The sequence below is a fragment of the Schistocerca serialis genome, chromosome 1 (assembly GCF_023864345.2).
Source record: "Schistocerca serialis cubense isolate TAMUIC-IGC-003099 chromosome 1, iqSchSeri2.2, whole genome shotgun sequence".
In the NCBI taxonomy this organism is placed as follows: Eukaryota; Metazoa; Arthropoda; class Insecta; order Orthoptera; family Acrididae; genus Schistocerca; species Schistocerca serialis.
The window spans coordinates 268,286,108-268,313,097 of NC_064638.1; the positions used below are offsets into that span (position 1 = coordinate 268,286,108).

The 26,990-nt window shown below is 43.6% G+C and overlaps 1 protein-coding gene across 1 annotated transcript in view; it reads left to right on the plus strand.

Moving 5' to 3' along the window:
- The first annotated feature begins 328 nt into the window (after positions 1–328).
- LOC126465136 (WAS/WASL-interacting protein family member 1-like) overlaps positions 329–26,990 on the plus strand; it is a 161,170-nt gene continuing 134,508 nt past the window's right edge. The window contains exon 1 of the mRNA XM_050096287.1: positions 329–432. Within this exon, the coding sequence (XP_049952244.1) occupies positions 329–432 (104 nt within the window). The remainder of the gene's footprint in view (positions 433–26,990) is intronic.

Sequence of the window (26,990 nt, forward strand, 5' to 3'; positions counted from 1 at the left end):
ACTTTTGTCAATTGTTATCCTACTTCAAACTTGATATTAAAGCGTTTTCGAAAGCTTTTGAAAACATGACACCGATATTGTGCCAGTATCACTGTCAGTAACAGGCACAAATCATTAAAATACTCGATTCCTGGGTTGGATAAGCTATCTATAGTCATAAATGAGTTTTCACAGAACACTCAGTATGCGCCTCTACTTGCACCTGGCCAGATTTTTAAAATGTGAAGAGAGTTCCTCATCAACATTGATTTTCAGGCCATGTAAAAAACTGTGTCGCTCTTTGAAAAACGTTCCAGAATTTTAAACAGATTCGCGGAACCGAGAGACGATGGCAACGTCGCCGGCCAGCAGCGCCTCTGGCGGCGGCCGCGAGAACCGTCGTTCCGTGGCACGCCACGTCGTCGCCGCCGCCGCCGCCGCCGCCGCTGCCATGTAATTTCATTACTGGACGGCTTTCTCAATTCCACAAAGACCGCGCCATCAACAGCATTAGCCATGTTGTTAGACTCGAGATCCCACTCCTCCCTGGCGGACGGCACAGCACCGCTTGCTCGGGATACGTGGAATGTTCCGCTCCCAGTAACATTATCAACGGATGCGTCGGTCCTCCGAGTTCCCCCTTCTTTTTTCCTGCCTTCTACCGCCCTCGCTGTTGGGATGCTAAGAGCCACTTAAAGTGCCGTAATACGTACACAGTAACCGCACTTAGCAGCCTGCGAGGAGCGCTAGCGGGGCTTCTGCTTGGAAGTACCGTGCTGATTAAGGTACTATATTGCAAAACAAAATTTCTTTCTTTACATTACCTTTAGGTGTGGCAAGAAAATCTCTCGAGTAACGGCGTGCAAGCTGGAACAGAAACACGCTGCAGGAACCACTTGTATCGTGCTATGCTTTGAAACTGGGCAATTCTTTGACTAACAAACTCCGATCAGTATTCGAAATGCATTCGCAGTTTTAAGACCGTTATTTTTACAATTTATCGCTATTGTTCGATTAACAGAGATTTTTCTCTCTCTATATTTGTGATAGTTACTATCTCCCTCACAGTTAAGATACAGGGTGAATCAAAAATTACAAACTCGGATGCCACAGCGAAATTTCTCGCACGTTGGCAGTACAAAATTTTTTAATGTACGCATTTTCCGAAGAAATTGGACGTCAAATAAAGACAACTTGGCAACAGTGAAATAAAATGTCAGACCACTGTCGCCGTTCAAGATTATGCAGGAATTCTGTGCAGGTAGTGGGGCGGGTAGAATTTTGCATTAGAATACACGAGTTGGATCGTTCGATTCCTGATCTGTGTGTAGCTTTATTTTGTTTTTTAATTTTACGAGGGTGTGGTGGAAAGTAAGACCTCCAAACTTTTTATGTAAAAACTTTTAAAGTTTTTTAAATGAAAGAAACGTTATTAACATTCTACGTCTTTATTCTTCATGTCTACATGCCGCTAGAGGGCTCCGAATTTTCGCGTGTAACGTGGCAGTTTGTAACGTAACTATTTCTATGCAAGATAAACATCGTGTTGTAACCGAGTTTCGAGGTCGAAGAGTTTGTCAAATCGTTCACACATGGAGCACCTGCTTCAGGCTGGCAATGTCAGACCACACAGAGGCGCAGTGACGTCTTGCAGCAAACCTACGCCCTGGTTTCACTGGCATCTCTCCTCCCGACTGGGCGCTATCCGTTTCCCATCTGTTTCCAAAACTTAAGGAACACCTTAGAGCACTTCACTTTCATAGCGATGAAGCGGTGGAACCAGAAGTGTGGTTGTGGATCCGTCGGCGACAAATGTACACAAGAAGAATGAAGAAACAGACTGTTAATAACGTTTGTTTCATTTAAAAAGATTCAAGAGTTTTCACCTTATTCGTTCTTTGCCATTTACACCAGGTTCTATACAAAATACACTAAATAAATAAATGTCGTGTGACTAGGGTCTTCCGCCGGGTAGACCGTCCGCCGCGTGCAAGTCTTTCGATTTCACGCCACTACTACGATTCGCGCGTCGATGGGGATGAAATGGTGATGATTAGGACAACACAACACTCAGTCCCTCAGAGGAGACAATCTCCGACACACCCTGGAATCGAATGCGGGACCTTAGGATTGACATTCTGTCGCGCAGACGACTTTTTTTGCGCTGGTCTCATTTTGTTCGTTATTGAGCGTTGCATTTCTTCGGGGCGGACGTCCCGTGACACCTGTTCAAGTTTATCGTTGATCCGTTCTCTCAGATTTTTATTCCAGAGGGCAGCTAACCCTCTGACCGAACACGCTGAGCTACCGTGCCGTCTCCACTCAGCTACCGGGGGCAACACAAAATACACTGATACATTACGACCACTAACGTACTATCGATATAAACTCGCCAGGCGATAGCAACGTCACCTGGCGAGGAATGACTGTTAGTAACATTCACGCACGGTGAACATAGTATCAATGGCCGTACTGTCCGTATGTAGCGTAGGGAAAGCGCACGATCTATCTGAGTTTGACCGACGGGAGATTGTGATCGCCCGGAGGCTCGCCACGAGCATTTCAGAAACTGTACAACTGTACAACTTGTCGAGTGTTCGAGGAGCGCTGTCCTGAGTGTCGTCAACACGTTTGATCATGCTGGGCTTGTTATTGCCACGGAAGTTACAGAATCCAATTAATTTTGGCCCTCTGCATACGATTCTGCTCATTCCACATGAAAACGGTTATGGATGGCAGGTTACGCTTGGGGCCAGAAAGAAATGGATCAAATGGCTCTGAGCACTATGGGACTTGACTTCTGAGGTCATCAGTCGCCTAGAACGTAGAACTAGTGAAACCTAACTAACCTAAGGACATCACACACGTCCATGCCCGAGGCAGGATTCGAACCAGCGACCGGAACGGTCGCTCGGCTCCAGACTGTAGCGCCTAGAACCGCACGGCCACTCCAGCCGGCACAAATATTGGACGTCGCCGTCTGGACAGACTGGTGAAACCTGGACAGTCGGCGAACTGTGACGGAAATAACATCAGACTTTAATGCTGGGCAGAATACAAGTGTGTCTGAGCACACAGTGCACACAGCACTCCTAAAGATGAGCCTCCGCATCTGCTTGATAACTGTACTAGGGACGGAAAGAAGATGGCGCCGCTCTATTGTGCTTTGGGGAACACTCAAATGGGCGTGCAGAGGTCCAGTGGAGCTCGTGTAGGGCACCATGACGGCCAAGAAGGATCGTACACTGGTTGCAAATCACGTACACATCTTAATGACGATCATATTTCCCGATGGCAGTGACATTTTTCAGCGAGCTAATGCGGCGCGTCACAAGACCAGGAGTGTGATGGAGTGGTTCGAGGAACGTAGTGGCAAGTTGTAATTGATGATCTGGCCCTCCAGTTCGCCGGATATGAACCCGATCGGACAAATCTGACATATGATTGAACGTGGCGTCAGAGCTCATACCCTCCCTCTTCGTATTATACGGGAATCAGGCAGTTTGTGTGTGTAGACGTGGTGCCAACTCCCCCCCCCCCCCCAGTGATTTACCAAGCCCTCATTGCTTCATTGGCATGAAGCGTCACCTCTGTTATCCGTGCCATAGGTGGACGTACCGGCTCATATTTGGATGGTGATAATGTTCTGGCTGATCAGTGATATGTGTAATTACACTACTGGACATTAAAATTGCTACACCAAGAAGAAATGCAGATGATAAACGGGTATTCATTGGACAAATATATTATACTAGAACTGACATGTGATTACATTTTCACGCAATTTGAGTGCATAGATCCTGAGAAATCAGTACCCAGAACAACCACCTCTGGCCGTAATACCTGCCTTGATACGCCTGGGCATTGAGTCTAACAGAGTTTGGATGGCGTGTAGAGGTACAGCTGCCCATGCAGCTTCAACACGATACCACAGTTCATCAAGAGTAGTGGCTGGCGTATTGTGACGAGCCAGTTGCTCGACCACTATTGACGAGACGTTTTCAGCTGGTGAGAGATCTGGGGAATGTGCTGGCCAGGGCAGCAGTCGAACATTTTCTGTATCCAGAAAGGGCCGTACATGACCTGCAACATGCGGTCGTGCATTATCCTGCTGAAATGTAAGGCTTCGCAGGAATCGAATGAAGGGTAGAGCCACGGGTCGTAACACATCTGAAATGTAACGTCCACTGTTCAAAGTGCCGTCAATGCGAACAAGAGGTGACCGAGACGTGTAACCAATGGCACCCCATACCATCACGCCATGTGATACGCCAGTATGACGATGACGAATACATGCTTCCAATGTGCGTTCTCCGAGATGTCGCCAAACACGAATGCGAACATCATGATGCTGTAAACAGAACCTGGATTCATCCCAAAAAAATGACAATTTGGCATTCGTGCACCCAGGTTCGTCGTCGAGTACACCAGCGCACGCGCTCCTGTCTGTGATGCAGCGGCAAGGGTAACCGTAGCCATGGTCTCCGAGCTGCTGCAAACGTCATCGAACTGTTCGTGCCGATAGTTGTTGTCTTGCAAACGTCTCATCCGTTGACTCAGGGATCGAGACGTGGCTGCACGATCCGTTACACCTATGCGGATAAGATGCCTGTCATCTCGACTGCTAGTGATACAAGGTCGTTGGGATCCAGCACGGCGTTCCGTATTACCCTCCTGAACCCACCGATTCAATATTCTGCTAACAGTCATTGGATGTCTACCAACGCGAGCAGCAATGGCGCGATACGATAAACCGCAATCGCGATAGGCTAAAATCCGAATTTTATCAAAGTCGGAAACGTGATGGTACGCATTTCACCTCCTTACGCGAGGCATCACAACAACGTTTTACCAGGCAACGCCTGTCGACTGCTGTTTGTGTATGAGAAATCGGTTGGAAACTTTCCTCATGTCAGCACCTTGTAGTGTCGCCACCGGTGCCAACCTTGCGTGAATGCTCTGAAAAGCTTATCATTTGCATATCACAGCATACTCTTCCTGTCGGTTAATTTTCGCGTCTGTAGCACGTCATCTTCGCGTTGTAACAATTTCAATGGCCTATAGTGTATTTAACGCTAACAGAGAAATGAAGGTACAACAAAAAACATGCTGTCAACGGTGTATTTAAGGTACTGGCCACTGTTACTCAATGTGGTATTTATGTTTAACATCTCCACAAAGATAAGTTTTGGAGTTACTTTTCTCCTGTTTATTTTTAAATGATTATTGGTCGTCATGATTATTTCTGACATGTCTGACCAGGGCTTGTTACTATCGATGTTAAAACATCTACTGTTGTAGGATCTATATTGTTTAATAAACAGTGTATATTGAAGGATTATTGGACAGATCAAAATTAGAAAAATGGTTCATATGGCTCCGAGCACTATGGGGCTTAACTGCTGTGGTCATCACTCCCCTAGAACTTATAACTACTTAAACCTAACTAACCTAACGACATCAAAAATACCCATGCCCGAGGCAGGATTCGAACCTGCGACCGCAGTGGTCGCACGGTTCCAGACTGTAGCGCCTAGAACCGCTTGGCCACTCCGGCCGGCCAAAATTAGAAAATAGAAAAGATATATCTAGGCCCAGGAAAGAGTCGTCCCATTTGAGTATTCCAAAAAACAACTCTACCCACTGCACTGCCTGTGCCGAGCAGCTCCAAGTATTGAATGAAGATACTAGCGTTGTCAAATTGTTTTTCTTCGATGTCCATTTCCCACCGAAAATGTTCACAACATTCAATTGTTTTAAGACACATTTTTGTAACGTCAGTATGCAAGGAGACAAGCTGTACCTTCTGAGTGCGTGAAATATGGTTCACCACGTACAACACACCCCGATATCCTATGATGAAGTAATGGTTAGAAGATACGTAACTGGGCCTAAGAATTTTAGTTGATGCGCCTTAACTTTTTTCCCTGTACCTTAACAATTTCATGATAGATATCATTTACCCTGTTTTTGAAACCCACTGATAAACGCTTGTGTTTTGAAGGGAAAGTTCCTTGTGGTAGACGCGTACTGAAAAATTTGCTCCGAATTTTGTTTTTTTGAGAAACATTGACACAGACAGATACGTCACTCTGGACTTCAAGTAGGGCGTATTGCGGAAGAGTTATTCTGAATAATCTGCAATATTTAATCGAAAATACGAATTAGTAATCATAACTCATAAACCACAAATGTCAGAAATATCTCATTAACAGATTTTCATGTCGCTGTAACACTTTTTTGTTGAATATTATAAAGCACCCACTTTTTGTTCGAGCTGCTTCTCAATTGAGTACCTCCCTTCTTCATCCCTGCATATACCTTGAGGAACTGCTCATGCCTTTGAGGTTAACTTCTTTCTCTGAAATGCCCCTATATCCTTACTGGGTCCTTCAGTGTCGCTGGACGCCTTCTTTCGCACTTATAAGCCTAAAAGCTAATCTGCAATTTCCTCGTTACCTTCCTCGTATGTTTTTTCCCTGAGAGGCAGAGTATTTGAAAATTTTGTCATTTTTCTAGCGATTTATTTGCATTTAAAAACTTACTGTTAAGACATGAGTTGTTGATCGGACAGAATTATAAAAATTACCCATAAAACTTAGTGGGGAAACATTTTGACTCTTTACTTACGCCCTGGTAAGAAAGATACATAATTATGTAGCGCAAAGCACGAGTGTCACACCATCATGGTTCGGAAATCAGAGTACACTTTGAGAGAAGAAACAAGTCACCAGAAAGGAATTATCTGTAGACAAGATGTACGTGTACAAACAAAGAAATTATTATAATTTCAAAAAAAAAAAAACTGGATGATTTGTTCAAGAGATCGAATATCGCAAATTGAGCAAGTTGTTAATGCTTTGGTCCGCCTCTGGCCTTATGCAAGCAGTTATTCGGCTTGCTATTGATTGATATTGTTGTTGGATGTCCTCCAGAGCGATATCGCGTCAAATTCTGTCCAACTGGTGAATTAGATCGTCAAAATCCCGAGTTGGTAGAAGGACCCTTCCTGTAATTCTCCAAAGATTGGGCGACCTTGTTGGCTAAGGCAATGCTTGGCAAGCACGAAGACAAACAGTAGAGACTACCGCCGTGTGCGGACGGGCATTATCTTGCTGAAATGTCAACGCAGGATGGCTGGTCACGAAGGGGAACAAAATAGGGCGTAGATTATCGTCTTCGTATCTCTGTGTTTTAAGGGTGGTGCGCATAACAACCAAATGGAGTGTGCCGTGAAAGGAAAGAGCACCCCATACCATTACTCCTGGTTGTCGGACAGTATGGCGGAAGACAGTCATTTTGGTCCGGGATGTCTCCAGACACGTCTTCGGTCTGGAACCTCGTTGACTGGAGTACTATAGTCTCTAGTGATGAGTCCCGATTTGAAGTGAGCCCAGATGACACGAAGCACAATAGCACATGAAGAACGAGGCAAGGAGAACGTGAAATGCATATCAGCGTGGTCAGGAGGGCATTACTGAACCAACCAAGTCTTCTAAAATGAAATATCGGCGTCAGTATGTAGGAGAAATATTTTTAATATACGTTTGAGACCCAACTTTGCATTGAAATTGATTATTGACTGCGGGAAAACTGGCAAAGAAGAGATTCGAAGGGTTTTACGTGAGATGCTACAGAAGGATGTCGAAAATAGGGCGGACTGATAAGAAAGGAAATGAGGAAGTTGTCCTCAGAATCGGTGAAGAAAGGAACGTTTGGAAACACTGACAAAAAGGAGGGACAATATGTTTTAAGACGTCACGGACTGTCTTCCATGGTACATGAGGGAGCCATAGGAAAAATATGGTGGAAGATATGTTGGAATACATCCACTAAATAATTGACGTCGTTAGGTGGAAGTGTCTTTCTGTGAACGGAATATTCCATCAATTTTTGAGCACTCGTCGGGAACATTGCTTCGACTTGACGCTTTTTTCAAGGCGAGAAGATGTCTGACGGCTGCCTTTGAAACGTACCTATTTCTTCTTCTTGACGCAAAAACCACATGGGTCAGAGGCACCATGGAAAGTTTAATGTGCGTACTTCAGAGATTACGTAGCTGGTGGTACATGGCGGAATTCATAGACAAAACCTAGGCATCGGAGTGCAGACGCGTCTGATAACATGATCAGCCCACATCTAGGGTTCTATACAGTTGATACAACCCATTCATATCACTTGTTCACCCTAATAAGTACTTCTGAGCATTGAATGCCCAGCATTCTGACTACCAATCAGTGTACTTTTAAATTTTCAGCTTTTCGCTTAGTTCTGCATTTATTTTTACTCGGTGTGTGCAGCATTTTATCTTTGACACACAAGTTTCTTGCTGCTGTGCCAACTATGCTCTGTGAGACACAGGTGTGTTGAATTCTGCGATAAGTTTTGACATGCGTGTTCCCGACAGTTCACTGAATAAACAGACACGCTTTCACAAGCAGAAGTCAGTCACGAAGTCGTGTTGAAAGTGTCTGAAAAAATCACACAGGAATTATTGAACTGCTGGATGTACAAGCAACAAATTGATGAAGTACACGCAAAAGATTGACGGAATAGTGGATGGTAGCTGTTGGTAAGTTGTGGACAGCTGTAGGTTGTCACGGGCTCTAGTCGAACGTTAAAGACCAATGAAACTTAATATCCTGTTGTTAAACTATTAGAAAGGCCCAGGAATGGCGATTTGTAGCGGATGGGAGATCAGAACAGTGTTCATTACGTCCAGTTGCAAGGAAGCTAGCTGCCTAGCAACAGAGGGAGACTGGTATATCTGGGGCGTTCAGTGGACTATTTTGTAGCGAATAAAGGCTCCTTTGTTGCCTGTAAAACAGCGAGCGAACCGTTCTGGTGACGAAATTAGTGACCCAGCTGGGATCTGCTTGCTCGTAATGAGACAGAACTAGCGATGATTAAGGAGAAGCTCACGGATACTTAACAACGGAACAATTTAACCATCAACAGAGGTAGAAATGACAAAGTAATCCATATGTTGAAAACAGAGCACGTTTTCTAACGGGAGAGCGAGGTCGAGACGGAAAAATACTGAAAGTTTTGTGATTGAACCGGTGAGATTAAGTAGTGATAGACTCCATATATTGATCAAAATAATCTGAGATGACATCTCATCTAAATCGAAAATTTTCCAACGCTGAAAATGCATTTTATGGGCTCGTGGTCGTGTGAGAAGAACGAAGAACACATTACTGGAATCATACGCCATTTGACTAAAATATGTAGACAAGTCCTGATATTAAACATTAATATGCTGTACGTCCACCCCTCTCCTTTATGACGGCTTAAAACGTGCAGGAGACACTTTCACTGAGGTGTATGAATGTTTGTGGAGGAGTTGTAGCCTGTTCTTTCTCAAGAGTCCAAATGAGAGAATGTATGATCGTGAACTCTGGGGTCCGGAGAGTTTCAAGTCATCCCAGAGGGGCTGCATTTGTTACATCTCTGGACTGCGGACGCAGCAGTCCATTTGAGGAATGTTATTGTCCAAAGACCATAACGTCACAGATGCTGCTTTACGACAAGATCCGTTGTCTTGCTGATAGTCATTGTTCAAAAACTGTTCCTGTGTTAGTACACAATCCTGTGAAAAGTCTTCATATCTTCCCGCACTTATCGTTTCCTTAATTGCTACAAGGGAACCATACACAAACCACGAAAAACGCAACTTATTGTTACCCCATCCCTTCAGCACTTCCATGTTGGCGCTACGCAGGCTTGCAGGTGACGTTCTCTAGGAATTTGCTAAACCCAAACTCTTCCAGCTGATTTCCACAGGGTACAGAGTGAGTCATCACTCCAAATCACTCGTTTCCGGCTACCGACTGTCCAGTGGCATCACCCTTTACATCATCTCCGGCGTCGCTTTGCACTGGCTACAGAAGTGCATGGTTGGTGAGCAGCATTTTAACCTCTCCATTTTCAATCACTATGCACAGCTGCTGTTCTATCTGCACTTCTGTTAGCAGTTTCTAACTCACGAGTGATTTCTTCGGTTGATTTCACCCTCTATTTTGCAGTCACCTTCCACAGTGTTCGACAACCCGTGTCCATCAGTACATGAGATCTGACTGGTCCTCATTTACCTGTGGTTGTTCCTTCGCGTTTCCAGTTCACAATCAGATCACCAAAAATGCACTTCCCTGATGGATTTGTTACTCAGATGACATCCAATGACTTATCCTCATTCGAAGTGTCCTCACCAACTCACTCATCTGTTGCTGCTTCCCTAGCGACGCCCCCTTGTGTACTGTGGGCCACGCCTCTCGTGACCTCTAGTGTTCCACAGTGTACAGTATAGGCTTTGTGAGTGCTGTTAACTTCTGTTACTGACTTTTCCTCTCCGAGGCGAAATACATCTTCGGAAGTACATAAGCCAGAGGTCACTTTGCGCCCCATTATGAGTACCATGAAACTGCTAGGTATCGAGCCGTATTGCTGCCACAGTACGTCGGCAGAACTGACATAGTGAAAACTCAGCGACTTTCAAGACCTGAAAGTGAACCCGAATGATATTCAATTCAGGTTTGATACTGTATCTTATTTACGATGATTCCTGAGAATGAACCTGTTTCTTATAGCAGAATTTTTCCAACCCATATAGTAGCTGCCGGCCAGAGTGGCTGTGCGGTTCTAGGCGCTACAGTCTGGAACTGCGAGACCACTACGGTCGCAGGTTCGAATCTTGTCTCGGGCATGGGTGTGTGTGATGTCCTTAGGTTAGTTAGGTTTAAGTAGTTCTAAGTTCTAGGGGACTCATGACCTCAGATGTTAAGTCCCATAGCGCTCAGAGCCATTTGAACCATATAGTAGCTTTTTTTTAGGAACTACACAATATTTCCAGCACAACAATGAATTTTACGAGCAAATTGATGGGGTAGCCAAGGAAATATTTCTTACTCCAGCTGCTGCCAATTTATTTATTCAAATTTTCGAACAATGGGCGCTCCTGACGGCTAGTAAAAGATCTATAAATGGTACGTGGCTCATACCTTTATGGTATGGACACACGATGAAGAGGGGTTGGACGTCTTCTTGGTCCATCACAATGGCATAAATTCAAAAACTGATTTTACCAGGGATAAAGACAACAGTAATCACTCCTACACTCACTCACTCCGTTGGCTTTTTTCGGACATGGAGATACCGCGCTGCCATCACTATCTGCTTCCAATTCTTTCTGCATTGTGTTGCCTCCTCCCATTCGGTGGGACCCAGCACTATTGTCTGAGGTCACCTCGCCTTGCCATCTGCATGTTGGCCTTCCAGGGGGTCTTGAGCTTTCCATCTTGTTGTCGTATATCTGACGGGCTCTTCTGACATGGTTCATTCTGTCGACATAGCCCGTCCATAGCAAATGTCTTGCTTTGGCGATGTTCACTACCGAGGGTTGGTCAACTAGCTTAACTAGTTCTTCGTTGAATCTCCACATCCATCTTTGTGTTGCTTGACTAAATGCTGGCCCAAAGATTTTTCTGTACACTTTGTTTTCGAAGACCGAGTCCTGCTGCTCTTCTACACTACCGGCAATTAAAATTGCTACACCAAGAAGAAATGCAGATGATAAACAGGTATTCATTGGACAAATATATTGTACCAGAAGTGACATGTGATTACATTTTCACGCAGTTTGGGCCCATAGATCCTGAGAAATCAACACCCAGAACAACCACCTCTGGCCGTAAAAACGGCCCTGATACGCCTGGCCATTGAGTCAAACAGAGCTTGGATAGCGTCTACAGGTACAGCTGCCCATGCAGCTTCAACACGATACCACAGTTCATCAAGAGTAGTGACTGGCGTATTTTTACGAGACAGTTGCTCAGCCACCATTGACCAGACGTTTTCAGTTGGTGAGAGATCTGGAGAATGTGCTGGCCAGGGCAGCAGTCGAACATTCTCTGTATCCAGAAAGGACCGTACAGGACCTGCAACATGCGGTCGTGCATTATTCAACTGAAATGCTGGGTTTCACAGGGATCGAGTCAAGGGGAGAGCCACGGATCGTAACACATCTGAAATGTAACGTCCACTGTTCAAATTGCCGTCAGTGCGAACAAGAGGTGACCGAGACGTGTAACCAATGGCACCCCATACCATCACGCCGGGTGATAACGCCAGTATGGAGATGACGAATACACACTTCCAATGTGCGTTCACCGCGATGTCGTCAAACACGGATGCGACCACCATGATGCTCTAAACAATACCCGGAATCATCCGAAAAAATGACGTTTTGCCATTCGTGCACCCAGGTTCGTCGTTGAGTACACCATCGCCTGCGCTCCTGTCTGTGATGCGGCGTCAAGGGTATCCAACGCTAGCAGCAATGTCGCGATATGATAAACCGCAATCGCCATAGGCTACGATCGGACCTTTATCAAAGTCGGAGACGTGATGGGTCGCATTTCTCCTCCTTACACCAGGCATCACAGCAACGTTTCACCAGACAACGTCGGTCAACTACAGTTTGTGTACGAGAAATCGGTTGGAAGCGTTCCTCATGTCAGTACGTTGTGGGTGTCTCCACCGTCGCCAACCTTGTGTGAATGCTCCGAAAAGGTAGCCTAATCGTTTGCATATCACAGAATCTTCTTGCTGTGGGTTAAAGTTTGCGTCTGTAGCACGTCATCTTCGTGGTGTAGCAATTTTATTGGCCAGTAGTGTATTTTAGTCATGTTCCATGCTTTGTTTCCGTATAGTGACACTTCCCTGATGACTGTGTTGTAGAATTCCAGCTTCTGTTTTCTGATCAAGGGTTTGGAGGTTACAAGTTTTTGGAGGCAAAAGTAAACTTTTTTTCTTTCCTTAGTCTATATTGGTATTCGATTTGCTTGTCTTGCAATCTTTTGTACTTACATTAAGCTACCTGAAGTTTGTAGTTACCTATGTGAAACTTATCACGTCGTCCTGTAGTTATATTTTCCCTTCGTATGACCATGTTTCTGCATGAAGGTTTAAGTTAGCTTCTTTAACAGCGTTTAAATTTCACCACTGTTGTTTCTTACTAAAACTGTGTCATCTCATAGGTCAGTATATTTGGCTGTTTATCTTCTTGGTGGGTCTAAAGATACGATCCGTAATCTTGTTAACAAATGACAGGAAAACTTTCTTAGTTGCCTTGGCAATCTCTGTTCCTGGTCAGAGTGCTCGATCCTTCCCCTAATTGGAGCATCCATTTTTCTTGAAAGCCAAAAGTAGGTAATTTAGCACATCTTGAAAATAAATCAGTTGGATGAGTTTATTAGCCACGTGCAGCAAATTTTTATCGACACCTATTTCTTGTGCTGTTAGATTCCTTATGGAGGTATCGATCGCTTGTATAGTTTTATTCTACATATTATGGCGAAAATAACCTACACCACTTTCATCGGACACATCCAGAAAATTAAGATGCCCGTTGCACCTACAGATGACAAAGAACATACTGTAAAAAACAGTTTCCATGAACACTTGGAAAACGTTCATGGCAGTCTGCCGCAGCACGACATTAAAATCGTACTGGGAGACTTAAATGCCAAGGTAGGAAAAAGAGACATTTGCAACCTATGATAGAAAATGAAAAAGTCCATGAAGAAACCAATGAAAATGGACTGAGAATGGTCTCATTCGTTGGATCAGAAGGCATGAATGTTAGAAATGGTTCAAATGGCTCTGAGCACTATGGGACTTAACTTCTAAGGTCATCAGTCCCCTAGAACTTAGAACTACTTAAACCTAACTAACCTAAGGACATCACACACATCCATGCCCAAGGCAGGATTCGAACCTGCGACCGTAGCGGTCACGCAGTTCCAGACTGTAGCGCCTTTAACCGCTTGGCCACACCGGCCGGCGAATGTTAGAAGTACAAAGATATATACAAAAAGACATGGTATTCAGCAGACACAAAGACAGGAAATATAATATACGATACATTTACCTCAAACAGATAGAGGATTGCCACGACCAAGATTCGTACGCACATGGTTGCTGACACAGCCTCTGGCCATAGTTTGGTGGTCGCATCCATGAAAGTCAAACTGAAGACAAATCACAGGAAGCACCAACAAAGCACAGTGCAATACGATGTCCAGTCATTGACGGACAATCTTGAAAGCTGTCAGTAACAAATGGAAGTGAGCAACAGATTTGAGGTACTTGACAAAATAACAGAGGAGATGAATCAATGAGAAACTAAAGACATAAGTATATGCTGGAAGGACTTCAAGAAAGTCATTCAAGCGCCAGCCGAAAGCACGTTTCCAAAAGTAGAGGTATAGGAGAAGAAGTGTTTCTACGATGTATGCAAAACAGCGGTAGAAGTTAGCATCACAACTAGGAAGGCATGACTGCAGTACAGAAAAAAAAACGAAGAACTATAACAAAACTACGGGGAACACAGAAGGAAACAGGCAAGACCCCGAAAAGAGGAAAAAGACTTTACATGAAGCACAGCGTAGGCAGTATTGAGAACGACCAAAAGGATAACAACATTCGCAAAGTAAATAACATCAGCCCCGCGGAGTGGCCGCGCAGTTTGAGGAATCATGTCACGGACTGCGCGGCCCCTCCCGCCAGAGGTTCGAGTCCTCTCTCGGGCATGGGTGTGAGTGTTGTTCTTAGCGTAAGTTAGTTTAAGTTACTTTAAGTAGTGTGTAAGTCTAGGGACCAATGACCTAGGCAGTTTGGTCCCTTAGGAATTCACACACATTTGAACATTGAAATAACATCAGAAATCGATATAAACCGCGAACCGCAGCTCTTCACGACATCGATGGAAGCATTATCGCTGGATGAGACGAGATATTGAAGGCTTGGAACGAATATTTTGACAAATTACTAAACGGACCGGAATCAGAGAACAATCTGAAGAACATTTGCCCTACAACAGCTCAACCTCTTATGAACGATCCGACATACGAGCAGGTAATCATCAGTTTCAGAAAACTGAGAAATCACATAGCGGCGGTGACGGATGAATTACCAGGGGAATTGCTGAAATATGGCTGTCATAAATTTAACAAGAAACTGTTTCTTCTTATTCTTAAAATTCGGCTAAATGAAAAAAATATCGGACGTATGAAGAGAATCAATCACAGTCCCTATACTCAAGAAAGGAGATAAACGAAACTGAGGGATTATTGAGGAATATCGCTACTAGCTATAGCATACATAGTACTGTCACATACAATATTAAAATGACTCATCTTCTATACAGAAGAGACAATAGGGGACTTTCAGGATGGATATCAGAAAAATAAGTCAACAATAGACAGAAAATTTTGCATCGAGACCGTAAATGAAAAAAATATGGGAATACAACAAGAGCACCCGTTACCTGTTCATAGACTTTCAGAAGGCCTACGGTTCGGTGCACAGAGAAACGATACGGGAAATCATGGCAGAATACGTAATCCACAAGAAACTCATTAGCTTAGTCAGATGTATGGAGGAACCAGTAAGCAGGTTGATATATTGTGGTTAGGTATCTGTTTTGAGAAAAAAGAACTTGACCGAAATTAGTTTATGTGCTTTCCCCACTTGTCTTCACCTGTGCCACGAAAAAGGTGGTAAGAGAAATCAAACGAGAAACAAATGGAAACATGAAAAGTAAAACATTCAACGGCGACGCCAATTCCGTGTTATTGTGGGCAGGTATACGTTGGGGCGACAAAAAGAAGTGTTAATGGCTGTTGAAACGAACACAAGAATTCTGCCGCCTAAGACATTACGACAAATCGGCCGAAGCAGAACATGTTCGCAATGGAAACTACGAAATAAAATTGAGTAATGCTAGCGCTTTCGTCAGCAAAACGCATTATCATACGCGCATATTGAGACAGGAAAGAGAGATTGAAAAGCAACTTATTAATTTTAACAGAGAAGAAGAACGCATGTCGAATTTGCACCAGCGGAATGACGATCAGTTCATTTAAATCGAGATCGAAGGCGCTAGTCAAAGATAATCATGCAATCGGCGCCACGTGACTTAATGAGGTGCTCTGTATGTGGGCGCTTTCTTGCAGCTGACGTTTCACTTCCGAATGTCTCCCGTAATCGGACACGAAATGTGAAGGAATAGTTCTACATATCGACCGAGGCGTCTCAACTGAAAACGTTCCTGAAATATTTTCTCCCTTGCTCTCATTTCCCCCCTGAGAGAAGGTGATTTTCCACTAATAAACTGTTACCATGTCTTCACCGGATCAATATAACAATTTGATAAGTAAAGCCAAGAGCACATCACCGGTATTTGAAGTGAGGCCATGCTAACTCGGGAGGTACGTAGCCTCAATATATGGTGGCAATATTTGTTTAACAGAACTGGGAAAGGCTTATGTAACAAACAAACCTTCCAGGCAATCAAATGCATAAATACTACGTGCACTCAAGAACAGAAGGTTATATCAATTTTAGGTTCACTGATAACTTTCTCAGTGATGGGCACCATGGACAAGGGTGCCGAGATTTCCCTTTCTACTATTAGTGCATATGACGAGAAGATACCTATGAGACAAAATCAGCCATAAAGTTTTGAGAAAATGATCCACCATCAGCGGTTATGGTGGCCCTCTTCCAGTGTGGACGAAGAAAATGACTGAAGTTTCTCCACTGCTTTTTTGTAACAGACTTGCTATCATGAATTCATCTTATTCGAAGGGCAATTTGAATAAAACATACATATTACAAGAACATGTAAAACTTCATTTAACAAAATTTGAGCAACGGTTGTCTTGCTTCTGAGTTCATAATATTTTTTGTCTAGAAGTTCAGGCAGATCAGTTCAAGACAGAAAGGTTTCAAATATTTTTCCCTCTGTCTTCTGTGCAGAATCAGCACAATATTTTAATATCAAGTTATTAGTGTTTCTTTAAAACATGAACTAACTCTGTTATTGTATATGTTTCCTTTAAAGTATTAACTTAAAAGTTAAACATGTGTTTCGTGTTTCCCAAAAGCGACACTGCATGAAATGTTTTACTTCGTAATCAAACCGATTTAATTAATATACGAACCTTCAAAATAAATAGTCATTATAGAAATCACTGAACGTATCAACCTTGTGCGACGGAGGTAGGATATGGACTGTAGTGACAAAAATTCGAGTAGTCTTCTCTATACCTTGACTTGTTGCCAGAACCATACTTCTTCCTAACAGAAGGATCTGGAATGTTCGATTAGTGAGGAGTTATCTCCAGTTATTTTCTGCCTTGGCATCTGCCTGACTTTTGTGTCTCAAATTGTCTTTCATATACATCTGTTAACGCTCATAAATATCTAATTAAATGCCCACTCGCATTTCATTTCCACTACGTGATAGCTACGGAGATTTTTTTCAGTTACATTTCTTACAAAGTGCTGCTCATTTTCCATCCTTCCAATAGGTTTGCGTTATAATTCTCCATAGTCAAATATTCGTCGTGTTTTATGGATTCTTTTTCGATGTGATCGGTTTATAGGTTTTACAGGCAAATATTAGTACAATCCAGTGAAACTCTTAGCAAACGGCTTTTTCCTTCGCACACAGAGTAAAAACGTTGATAACGTCTCCATTCTCTAGATACAAACTTTGTTTTCTTAACAAATTTTCTTCATACAGCGCAGATTGTAGTAATAAAGAACAGAACTTTCCTACATGCTGAATTTGCCTTTCTGAAAATTTATATGTCAGGCAGTGCCACATTTCTTTTTGCAAGTTGTAATGATTTTGCTGCTATAGTGAACTTTAACTAAAATGTTTTGAGCATCATCACAGATTCCATTTGGTTTTCGTAACATGTTAACTGTTACCCACAGAAGTAATATCATCTGAAAATATAAAACAGATAAGAATAACTTTGACTATAATTCTAAATGTTTTTATTACGAGAGTTTTCATTGCGTTCTCAACGAAAGTTTAAAGGAATATAGCCGCAACTAATGGCTTTATTTTGTCATATTTCTATTTTTAAGGGTTTACTGTGCCACGTAAATCCCACCATTCACACCCGACTAAAACGTGAAGCACCCAGAAGAAAGGAGGAAACGAAATGAAACTTCACATGTTGAGACGGTATGTGATATTACTTCAGTGATTATAAAATCGAGTCAAATTCATAAAGAAATCGGTGTTATGAGTCCACCAATCAGTATGACATTGTACCCCATGCGACCTGTAGGCACCCACTGATTCGAATGGGAAGGACATTATGACTCGTCCATTATTCTACAAGATTTCGGGATTGCAGCCGGATCTCATCGACTTCTTTCCACTATATTTCGGCTGACAACCTTACAGCCATCTTCAGGCGAGTGTTTGACACTGGAGATTGCTAGTGCAAGTCACTCTATTTATACGTAAAAGTGCCGCAAGACGCGCATGCGCAAGTTACCGTAGCATGCGCGCCACCTGTCGATTCCAAGGCCCTCTACAATATTACTGCATCTATGGAGCGCAAACGAATGCGTGAAACAGGTAAAATATGCACTCAGACGTGTCCAAAACAATAAAATGCAAAATTTCAATATTAAAATTAAAATTACTCGTCGTTCGACATGTCAGAAGCCATAAAAAGTTTTCTTTTGGTTGATATTAAAGAAATCAACGGGTCCCAGGCCTTATTCAATAGAGAGCCGCCATCACGATTAATGAGAATTTCCGCCAAACGTATTTCCACGGATTCTTTAACAACTGAATCCCAGAAGGATCTCGATGGGGCCAAGATTTTCGTGGCCGAATAATCCATAGTATGGCCTGTGGAAATACAATGTTCGGCTATGGCCGACTTACTGGGCTGTAAAAGGCGAGTGTGGCGCTCGTGTTCAACGCAGCGGTCGTGTACTGTGCGTGTGGTTTGACCAATGTAGGCTTTCCCACACTCGCAAGGTATTTTATAAATTCCAGCCTTCCGTAATCCCAGATCATCCTTGGCTGAGCCCAGAAGAGCACGAGTCTTTGTAGGTGGCCGGAAGATTGCTTTCACACGATGTTTCTTTGAAATTCTGCCTACTTTCGATGAAATGTTCCCGATATATGGGAGAAATGCTCTGGACTTAAACACCTTCTTTTCCTCTTTATCTTGTGGGTGGTCACGTTTTTTCATCCTTAAAGCAGTACTGACCTGATGTGCAGAATATCCATTATGTTGAAATACAGATTTCAAGCGCTCTAATTCGTCTGCAAAGCTGTCTTTATCAGACACGACATGTTCCCTATGCACCAACGTTCGAAGGACGCCCATAGTTTGTGACGGGTGATGACAGCTTGACGCCTGCAGGTACAGGTCCGTATGCGTGGGTTTTCGATGGACAGAATGCCCCAATGACCCATCCACCCTGCGATTAACCATGATGTCCAGAAATGGTAGGCTACCATCCTTTTCAACTTCCATCGTAAACTGAATGTTTGTGTGGATGGAATTCAGATGTTGTAAAAACCGTGAAAGCTCTTCTTCACCGTGAGGCCACACTACAAAAGTATCGTCCACGTACCGCCAGAAGACTGTTGTTTAAAGATCGCCGAATCGAGAGCCCTCTCCTCAAAGTCTTCCATATAAAAGTTAGCTACCACAGGGGACAGAGGACTACCCATGGCAACACCGTCAAGTTGCTCAAAATATTCATTATTAAATAGAAAGTAAGTAGAGGAAAGGGCAGGGTGAAACAGCGCCGTTATATCGGCCGTAAACTTATTGCCGATAAGTGACAATGAATCCAAAAGAGGGACCCTCGTGAAGAGTGAAACGACATCGAAACTTACTAACAAGTCCGAATCCTTCAGCTGTAGTGTTCTCAGTCTGTTGATAAAGTCCGCAGAGTTGCGAATATGGTGCGTACATTTGCCAACAAAAGGTCTCAGTAGCGAAGCCAGATGACTAGATAAATCATACGTCGGAGCACCGACATTGCTCACTATGGGGCGTAAGGGCACATTATCCTTATGGATCTTTGGAAGACCATATAACCTCGGTGGAACAGAACTGTGAGGTCTCAATCTTTTCACAACTTCTTGCGGCAGAGAAGAGGAGTTGAGCAACTCTGACGTTTTCCTTTCTACTTTCCGAGTAGGGTCTTTATCAAGCTTCCTGTACGTTGTCTCACTCAGCAAACTATATATCTTCTGATCATACATATCACGTGGCAACAGCACAGTGGCATTCCCCTTATCCGCCGGAAGGACCACCGTCTGAGGATCTTCCCGTAACTTCAAGAGTCACATTATGACTCGTATTTTCATCTCATGAGCACGTAGACTCACAGCTGATGAAATTTGTCTTTGAGAGGGCTCAGCGCGGCTAACTGACGTGTTGGGGATCCGTGTTCGATTCCCGGCACTGCCAAGTTGTCTTTCTTTTCTTTGGTAGGAGGACTTGCACAATTTTAATTATACCTGGTGAATATGACCAACAGCTACTTTACGGATTAGTAGCGGTTCCGAGGTCAAGAACCCAGACAACTATCGGGAGAGCTGTATGCTGATCACATGCCCCTCCATACTGCATCCGATGACGTCATTGGCAGAGGACGACGTGTTGGTACGTCGGACCTGACTGGGCCGTTTAGGGCCAGAATGCGAAACTTTACCTTTTATCTTACGGTTGGGACAAGAATTCACTAGTCCGTTTACCTAATTTCCGACTAATGACGCGGGATACACGGTATGCTGCCGGGAATATGTGTTTCTTGTTCTGTGAGGGGAGATGCAGTTGTGAAGAAGGGGTTACGATGTACTTGGTGGACAATATGACGACCCTTCCTTGTAGTAGTCAGTCGTGGTCGACGGGAATCTTGACGGTGAGTATTCCTGCCCTTACTTTCCCATGCTGTCAAGTATCTCGATACGGTCAGATCATTGGGCCAAATGGAGATCCATCGTGAGGCCCGTTTCTGACACTGACGTGCTGATAACGCTGACTCAAACATGTGCGCCATAAATCCGTTTTCCATACAGTTACCACTCAATGTGTGATGCCTTTCAAGCCCCTTATGAGCCTTGCCAGGACTGGTAAAACGCTACACAAGTAGAACGCTAACACACTGGTGACAGACCAAATTGTCAAAGAAAATTGCAACTCTAAGTATTCACATAGCCCCTGATGGTGTGTGCATGTAAGAAGCTAAACTGACATCCGAAGATGTCTTCTAGGTGCTGCGTTTCCTTTGTCATATTTTCCTCTATTTTTATTTACTGAAAGTTGGAACTTTCATGACGTTACAAGTAGTGAGTCTCATTTCAAAAAAATTAAAGGAAAAAGAATTTAAATCGTTTTGTACTCCGGAAAATCATGCCATTAGTCACCTCTGATCTTAAATCATACGAGGATGTGATGGAAGATAATGAACCCGAATTTTTTTATGTAAGAAACTCTCAAAGATTTTTAAAATAAAACAAGCGTTATTAAAATTCTACGTGTACAGAATTTTCATCCCTCTTACACTAACGTGATCTGAACTGTAGCGTATAACATGGCGGTGTGTAACTTAACTATGTCAGTGCGTTAGAAACAGCGTGCTGTAATCCGAAGAGTTCGTCCACTGACGGGGCACCCTCTCCTTAATCATGACAATGGCAGACTGCACATGACCGCTGCAACTGCTCCAACAATCCGACGCCTTGGTTTCAGTGTCATCGCTCATCCACCATACAGTCCCGACTTGTCCCCATCCGACTTTTACCCGTTTCCAGAACTTAAAGAATATTTTCGAGCATTTCACTATGATAGTGACGAAGTTTTCAAACAGACGTGAGGTTGTGTCTCTGTCAACAATATCAAACTTTCTACGGTGACGGTATGAACAAACAGGTCTCTCGTTGAGAGAAATGCGTACATCATCAGGGAGAGTATGTTGAGAAATAAATGTGTAGGCATGAAAAATGAAGATGTCGAATGTTAACAACGTTAGTTTTATTTAAACAACTTCAAATGTTTTCAGATAAAAATTTCGGAGGCATTAATTTTCAGCACTCCCCCGTACAAACAGCCCTTTTCCAAAACCATTTTAAAAAAACTAAGTTTATCTGTTCACAAATTTGTGTTCCAAGATGTATTACACGAAGAAATAGTTACCAGGGTTGCTGCAGAAAGTCATTCGCGAGTGAGCGGTTACTCTGACTGAAAACTGAGCATTGACAGTCTGCTCGCAGGTAACCTCAAATCAAAGGCGAGGGAAAGCCGCTAATCAGTGCTCCATTAGCGTCACAGTTGCTGAGGAATGACTGAAGAGAGCAAAACAAAATTCGCGATCCATATCAGAGAGGCATCCGACTACATATTCCTGGGAGATTACGTAATATGAAAAGTCAGCCCCATCACACTTTTGATTTTGCCGTTTTTTGTTTTCTTTTTAATGGTTCGATACACTATGAGACTTAACATCTGAGGTCATCAGTCCCCTAGAACTTAGAACTACTTAAACCTAACTAACCCACGCACATCACACACATCCATACCCGAGGCAGGATTCTAACCTTGCGACCGTAGCAGTCGCGCGGTTCCGGACTGAAGTGCCTAGAACCGATCGGCCACCGCGGCCGGCTTTCACCGTTTTCCTTAGAGCTATTTCCACTATTGTTTCAAGTTTCCTGTCTGTAATTTTAATTTTCCCGCTCATTGGCCGGCCGCTGTGGTCTAGCGGTTCTAGGCGCGCAGTCCGGAACCGCGCGACTACTGCGGTCGCAGGTTCGAATCCTGCCTCGGGCATGGATGTGTGTGATGTCCTTAGGTTAGTTAGGTTTAAGTAGTTCTAAGTTCTAGGGGACTGATGACCACACATGTTAAGTCCCATAGTGCTCAGAGCCATTTGAACCATTTTTTTGAACCCGCTCATTTTCTTCTAAGTTTTCGATGAGGAAGAGGCGATCACTACGGATTTTTGTGTGAGACTGCTCCTCTTTTCCAGTTTCCCTTCTGTATCTTTAAAGGAATGGAAAAATTGTGCGAATATGCACGATGCCTCTAACCTCAACTATTTTATTTTATAAGGATTTGAACGTAATCGGTCTTTGGATTTGTCAGTGTGAGTTCTTCGGGCGGTAGATTCAGCTTCGATCGGTTATTCAGCAGACTCATATGGAGCTTCGTCAGTATGTTTTTAGTCGGATACTCCTGACGTCCAAGCTATCGTTTCAGGAGGTCACAGCTCGATGTCGGCATTATTCGTGCAAATAACTATCTTTTAGTTTGTTGGTATTTAACTGTAACGTACGGTGATATGGGAATAAAAACCTTATACTCATTCAGTACACTCGAAATTTAATTTCCAAAGCTTATCTACAAACGATAGGAAAGTTTCTTTAAGCTTGGGAATTCTAAATGAAGTTGAGCAAACAGAGAGTAGCGTGTCTTCTACAACTGTTGGTGTAGACACACTGAAACACCTGATCAAACACTGTCAGCAGTTTTGACAACTGCACGAAAATACCCTGCGTACTCTCAGCCGTCTGTGTACTCTTTACCTTACTCACATACGAAATGTAAAATGGATCGAACTGTGCTTCGGACGGGCACTCGAACCGGCAAGTTATTTTTGGCGGCAAGTGCTCATACAGGCTGAGGAAATCAGGATGCACTTCATCTCCACCTTTGCAGCCTTCACAAAATATCTTTGCCTCCAAACGCAACATATACTAGCATAAGAGTACTACGAACTATGGAAGACGAACTTCGGTCCAAATGGTTCAAATGGCTCTGAGCACTACGCTACTTAACTTCTGTGGTCATCAGTCGCCTAGAACTTAGAACTAATTAAACCTAACTAACCTAAGGACATCACATACATCCATGCCCGATGCAGGATTCGAACCTGCGACCGTAGCGGTCGTGCGGTTCCAGAATGTAGCGCCTAAAACCGCTCGGCCACCTCGGCCGGCACGAATTTTGGAAAGAAGAATGAAGGCACTGACCGGTAAATTTCAAACGAGCGCACATTCCGCTGCAGAGTTAAAGCCTCATTTTGCGGTTGAGTTGTAATTGGGAGCAAGCAGGACTCCAAAAGTAGACTAGCACTGACAAAAAGGGCTTTTCTGGCTAAAAGAAATTTATTAGCAACAAACACAGCCCTTAAAGTAAGAAATTTCTGAGAATTTACGTTTGTAGTGTAGCATTGTATGGCAGTGAAACATGGACGGTGGGAACAGCAGAGCATCGAAACATTTGAGACGTGATGCTATAGACGAATGTTAAAAATTCGGTATACTGATAAGGTAAAGAAGCCTGGAGTGATTTACGGAAATCACGGAAAACCTAAATCAGGATGGCCGGACGCGGGATTGAACCGTCGTCCTCTCTAATGCGAGTGCAGTGTCTAACCACTGCGCCACCTCGCTCGGTAGCATGGAGAAGGGACAGGATAATAGGACATCCGTTAAGACATCAGGGAATGATATGGTGCTGGAGGGAGCTGTAGAGGACAAAAACTGAGATTGGTATACATCCCGAAAATAATTCAGGAAGTGGGGTGCAAGTGCTACTCTGCGATGAAGAGGTTGGTACAGGAGAGGAATTCCTGGCGGGCTGCATCAAACCAATCAGAAGACTGATGATTAAAAAAGTAATTGCAAAAACGAAACTAATGAGTTCATGTGTGCTGTTGTGTCATTTGTTTACATTTTCGTATTTCTTTACTTGCGTGGAACCATCTCAGCGACATCCGTGAGGGACGAACGTTCTGCCTCAGTCAGAGAGAAGGTCCTGTTTAGGAGGCTTTGCCGGCGGCTCCGACCGGAACGACGCGGGGGCGCCGGGCGTATAGCGACGGGTCTCACGTTACGACGCGGGGGAATCCCAGAAGGATTGGCCGACCTGCCTCTCCAGTTTCCCCAACACCACTTGGCGCCTAAGCTGAGCACAGCTCTCGATCTCGTGGCGGGAGCCGCTTTTGAGGCTGTATTACAATTTCCCTCGACTAGAAAGTTCATTCTTTAGTGCTATATGCCATTTTTCTGCTACCTATTTTCCAAATTACAGTCTATTTACGACTATTAAAAATGCACTCCCTGACAAAAAAGTGAAGCACCAAGAAGCGGAGGATAACATGAAATGAAACTTTACGGGTGGGGGGGTATGTGATGCTATTTCAGTGATTTCGAAATCGAAGCTAATTTACAAATACGAGGGCTCTTCAGAAAGCAAGTTCCGATTGATCGCGAAATGGAAACCTCAGTGAAAATGAGAAATGTTTTATTTGTAACAGTTAGCTACACCTTCCAGCTACTTTTCTACGTAGTCGCCGTTCTGACTTAGACATTTGTCGTAACGTTGTACCAACTTTCCAATACCCTCATCATAGAAGACAGCCGCCAGTGCTTTCCGTCAATTCTCTACGCTGGCCTACAGCTCGTTTTCTGTCCAAAATGTTGTCTTCATAGCCAGCGGTTCGTGTGAGCAGAGATGCAACTCAGAGGGAGACAATTACGGGCTGTATTGTCGGTAATCAAACATTTCCAATTGAAAACGATGCAGGAGCATCTTCATTGCCCCTGCAGAATGCGGCTGAGTATTGTCTTGAAGAAGAAACCGCACGACAGTTAAGTAATGTTGGCTGCATAGCTTCAGGCGAAATTACTCACCGGACCCTCTTACTTGGCGGGTGACACTATTTTCTACAGATCTTTACGCGCTCATTGTGAGCGACGTGATGCAATCTAGGGTCATACTAGAGACACAGCCCAACACATCTGTGCAAAACTTTGTCGGATTTTCGTAGTCCTTTCCATTTCGCGACCGATCGGAATCTACTTTCTGGACACCCCTCGTAACTTGGTAGTACGGGGCCTGTTATCAGTATAATTTTGAGGCCTTCTGGCGGGCATAAAGGCACTGGATCGATTCGGAAAGGTGTCATAAAACCGTTTATCTTTTGCTGAAGGCACATCTGTTCTAACTGGCCCTTCATACCTGGCCTTGATAATGGCGCTAGGACGGAGTTTTCATCCCAACAACGTTCTGTTGGGAACAATTCTGGGGATCTTGTAGGCCACGGGACTATCTCAGCATCCCACAAACAGCTCTTTGAGACACGTTCCGTATGTGGACGAGCATTGTCGTATTGGAAAATGGCGCCGCGATATTGTCTCATGAGAGGAAATACATGAGCAGGCTGGATGTCTGTGAGTGCCATTGTGCCATCAGAGTTCGTCAGTCACTATCAGCCGTAACCGGATGTCACACACGATGGCTCCCTGCAACAGCACATTTTATTACGGAAATAACCGTGTCAGATGCTGTGCTGTGTGCAGGAATCAAAGAAGTTATTCCTTGCATAATAAAAGTTAACATTATCATTGCATTACATCTGATTTTCGTTATCTCTGTTGTTGAATGTATCGTCAACAGTGATCTCTATACTAACTGGATATCGAACTCCAGGTGTTTGAACATGCCGGAAAAAGATGCTAGTACTTCGTTCCTTGACGAGTTACAACATGGCGGCCACGAAATGCCTGTTTAGACATCAGCCTATTACATTAGATATTTATACAAAGTTCAGATTCAAAAACAAGAAAAAAATCCTTGATGACGTACAGACTGGTGGAATTTTTTTTTTTTTTCGCCTATCTACGAGTACAATATGGCCGACTACACGAATGACAAGAATCTGCCGGCACACTGATGTTCTATGCTCTAAGAGCAGAGATCTACATCTACGTAGCTTAGATATCACTGATTGTCTATGACTCCGATTTTGTTCTTGCACTGATAAAGGCAAAGGGAACATACAATTGTGATTATTACGTTTCACAATATCAAGAGCAAAAGTTGTTGTCAAAGAAGAAATAAAAGGGTGCTCATCTGTGATAAATAATTAGGCGGGACTCGAACGTAAACATAACTCTTTCTCTCCATTCTAATTACTGTAGAAATTTTCAGCTACATTACGTCGACGTGGAGTTGAAAATGCGCTGGGGAGATTGGCGAACGAACCTCCAAAGAAACACGGCGACTTTAAGCGGACTCAAGAGAACGCAGCAAGCAATCTTCCACAGCTCTCTACCAGCATATTACTACACGACAAAGCACACTTATGGCGAGTTTATTTTCAAT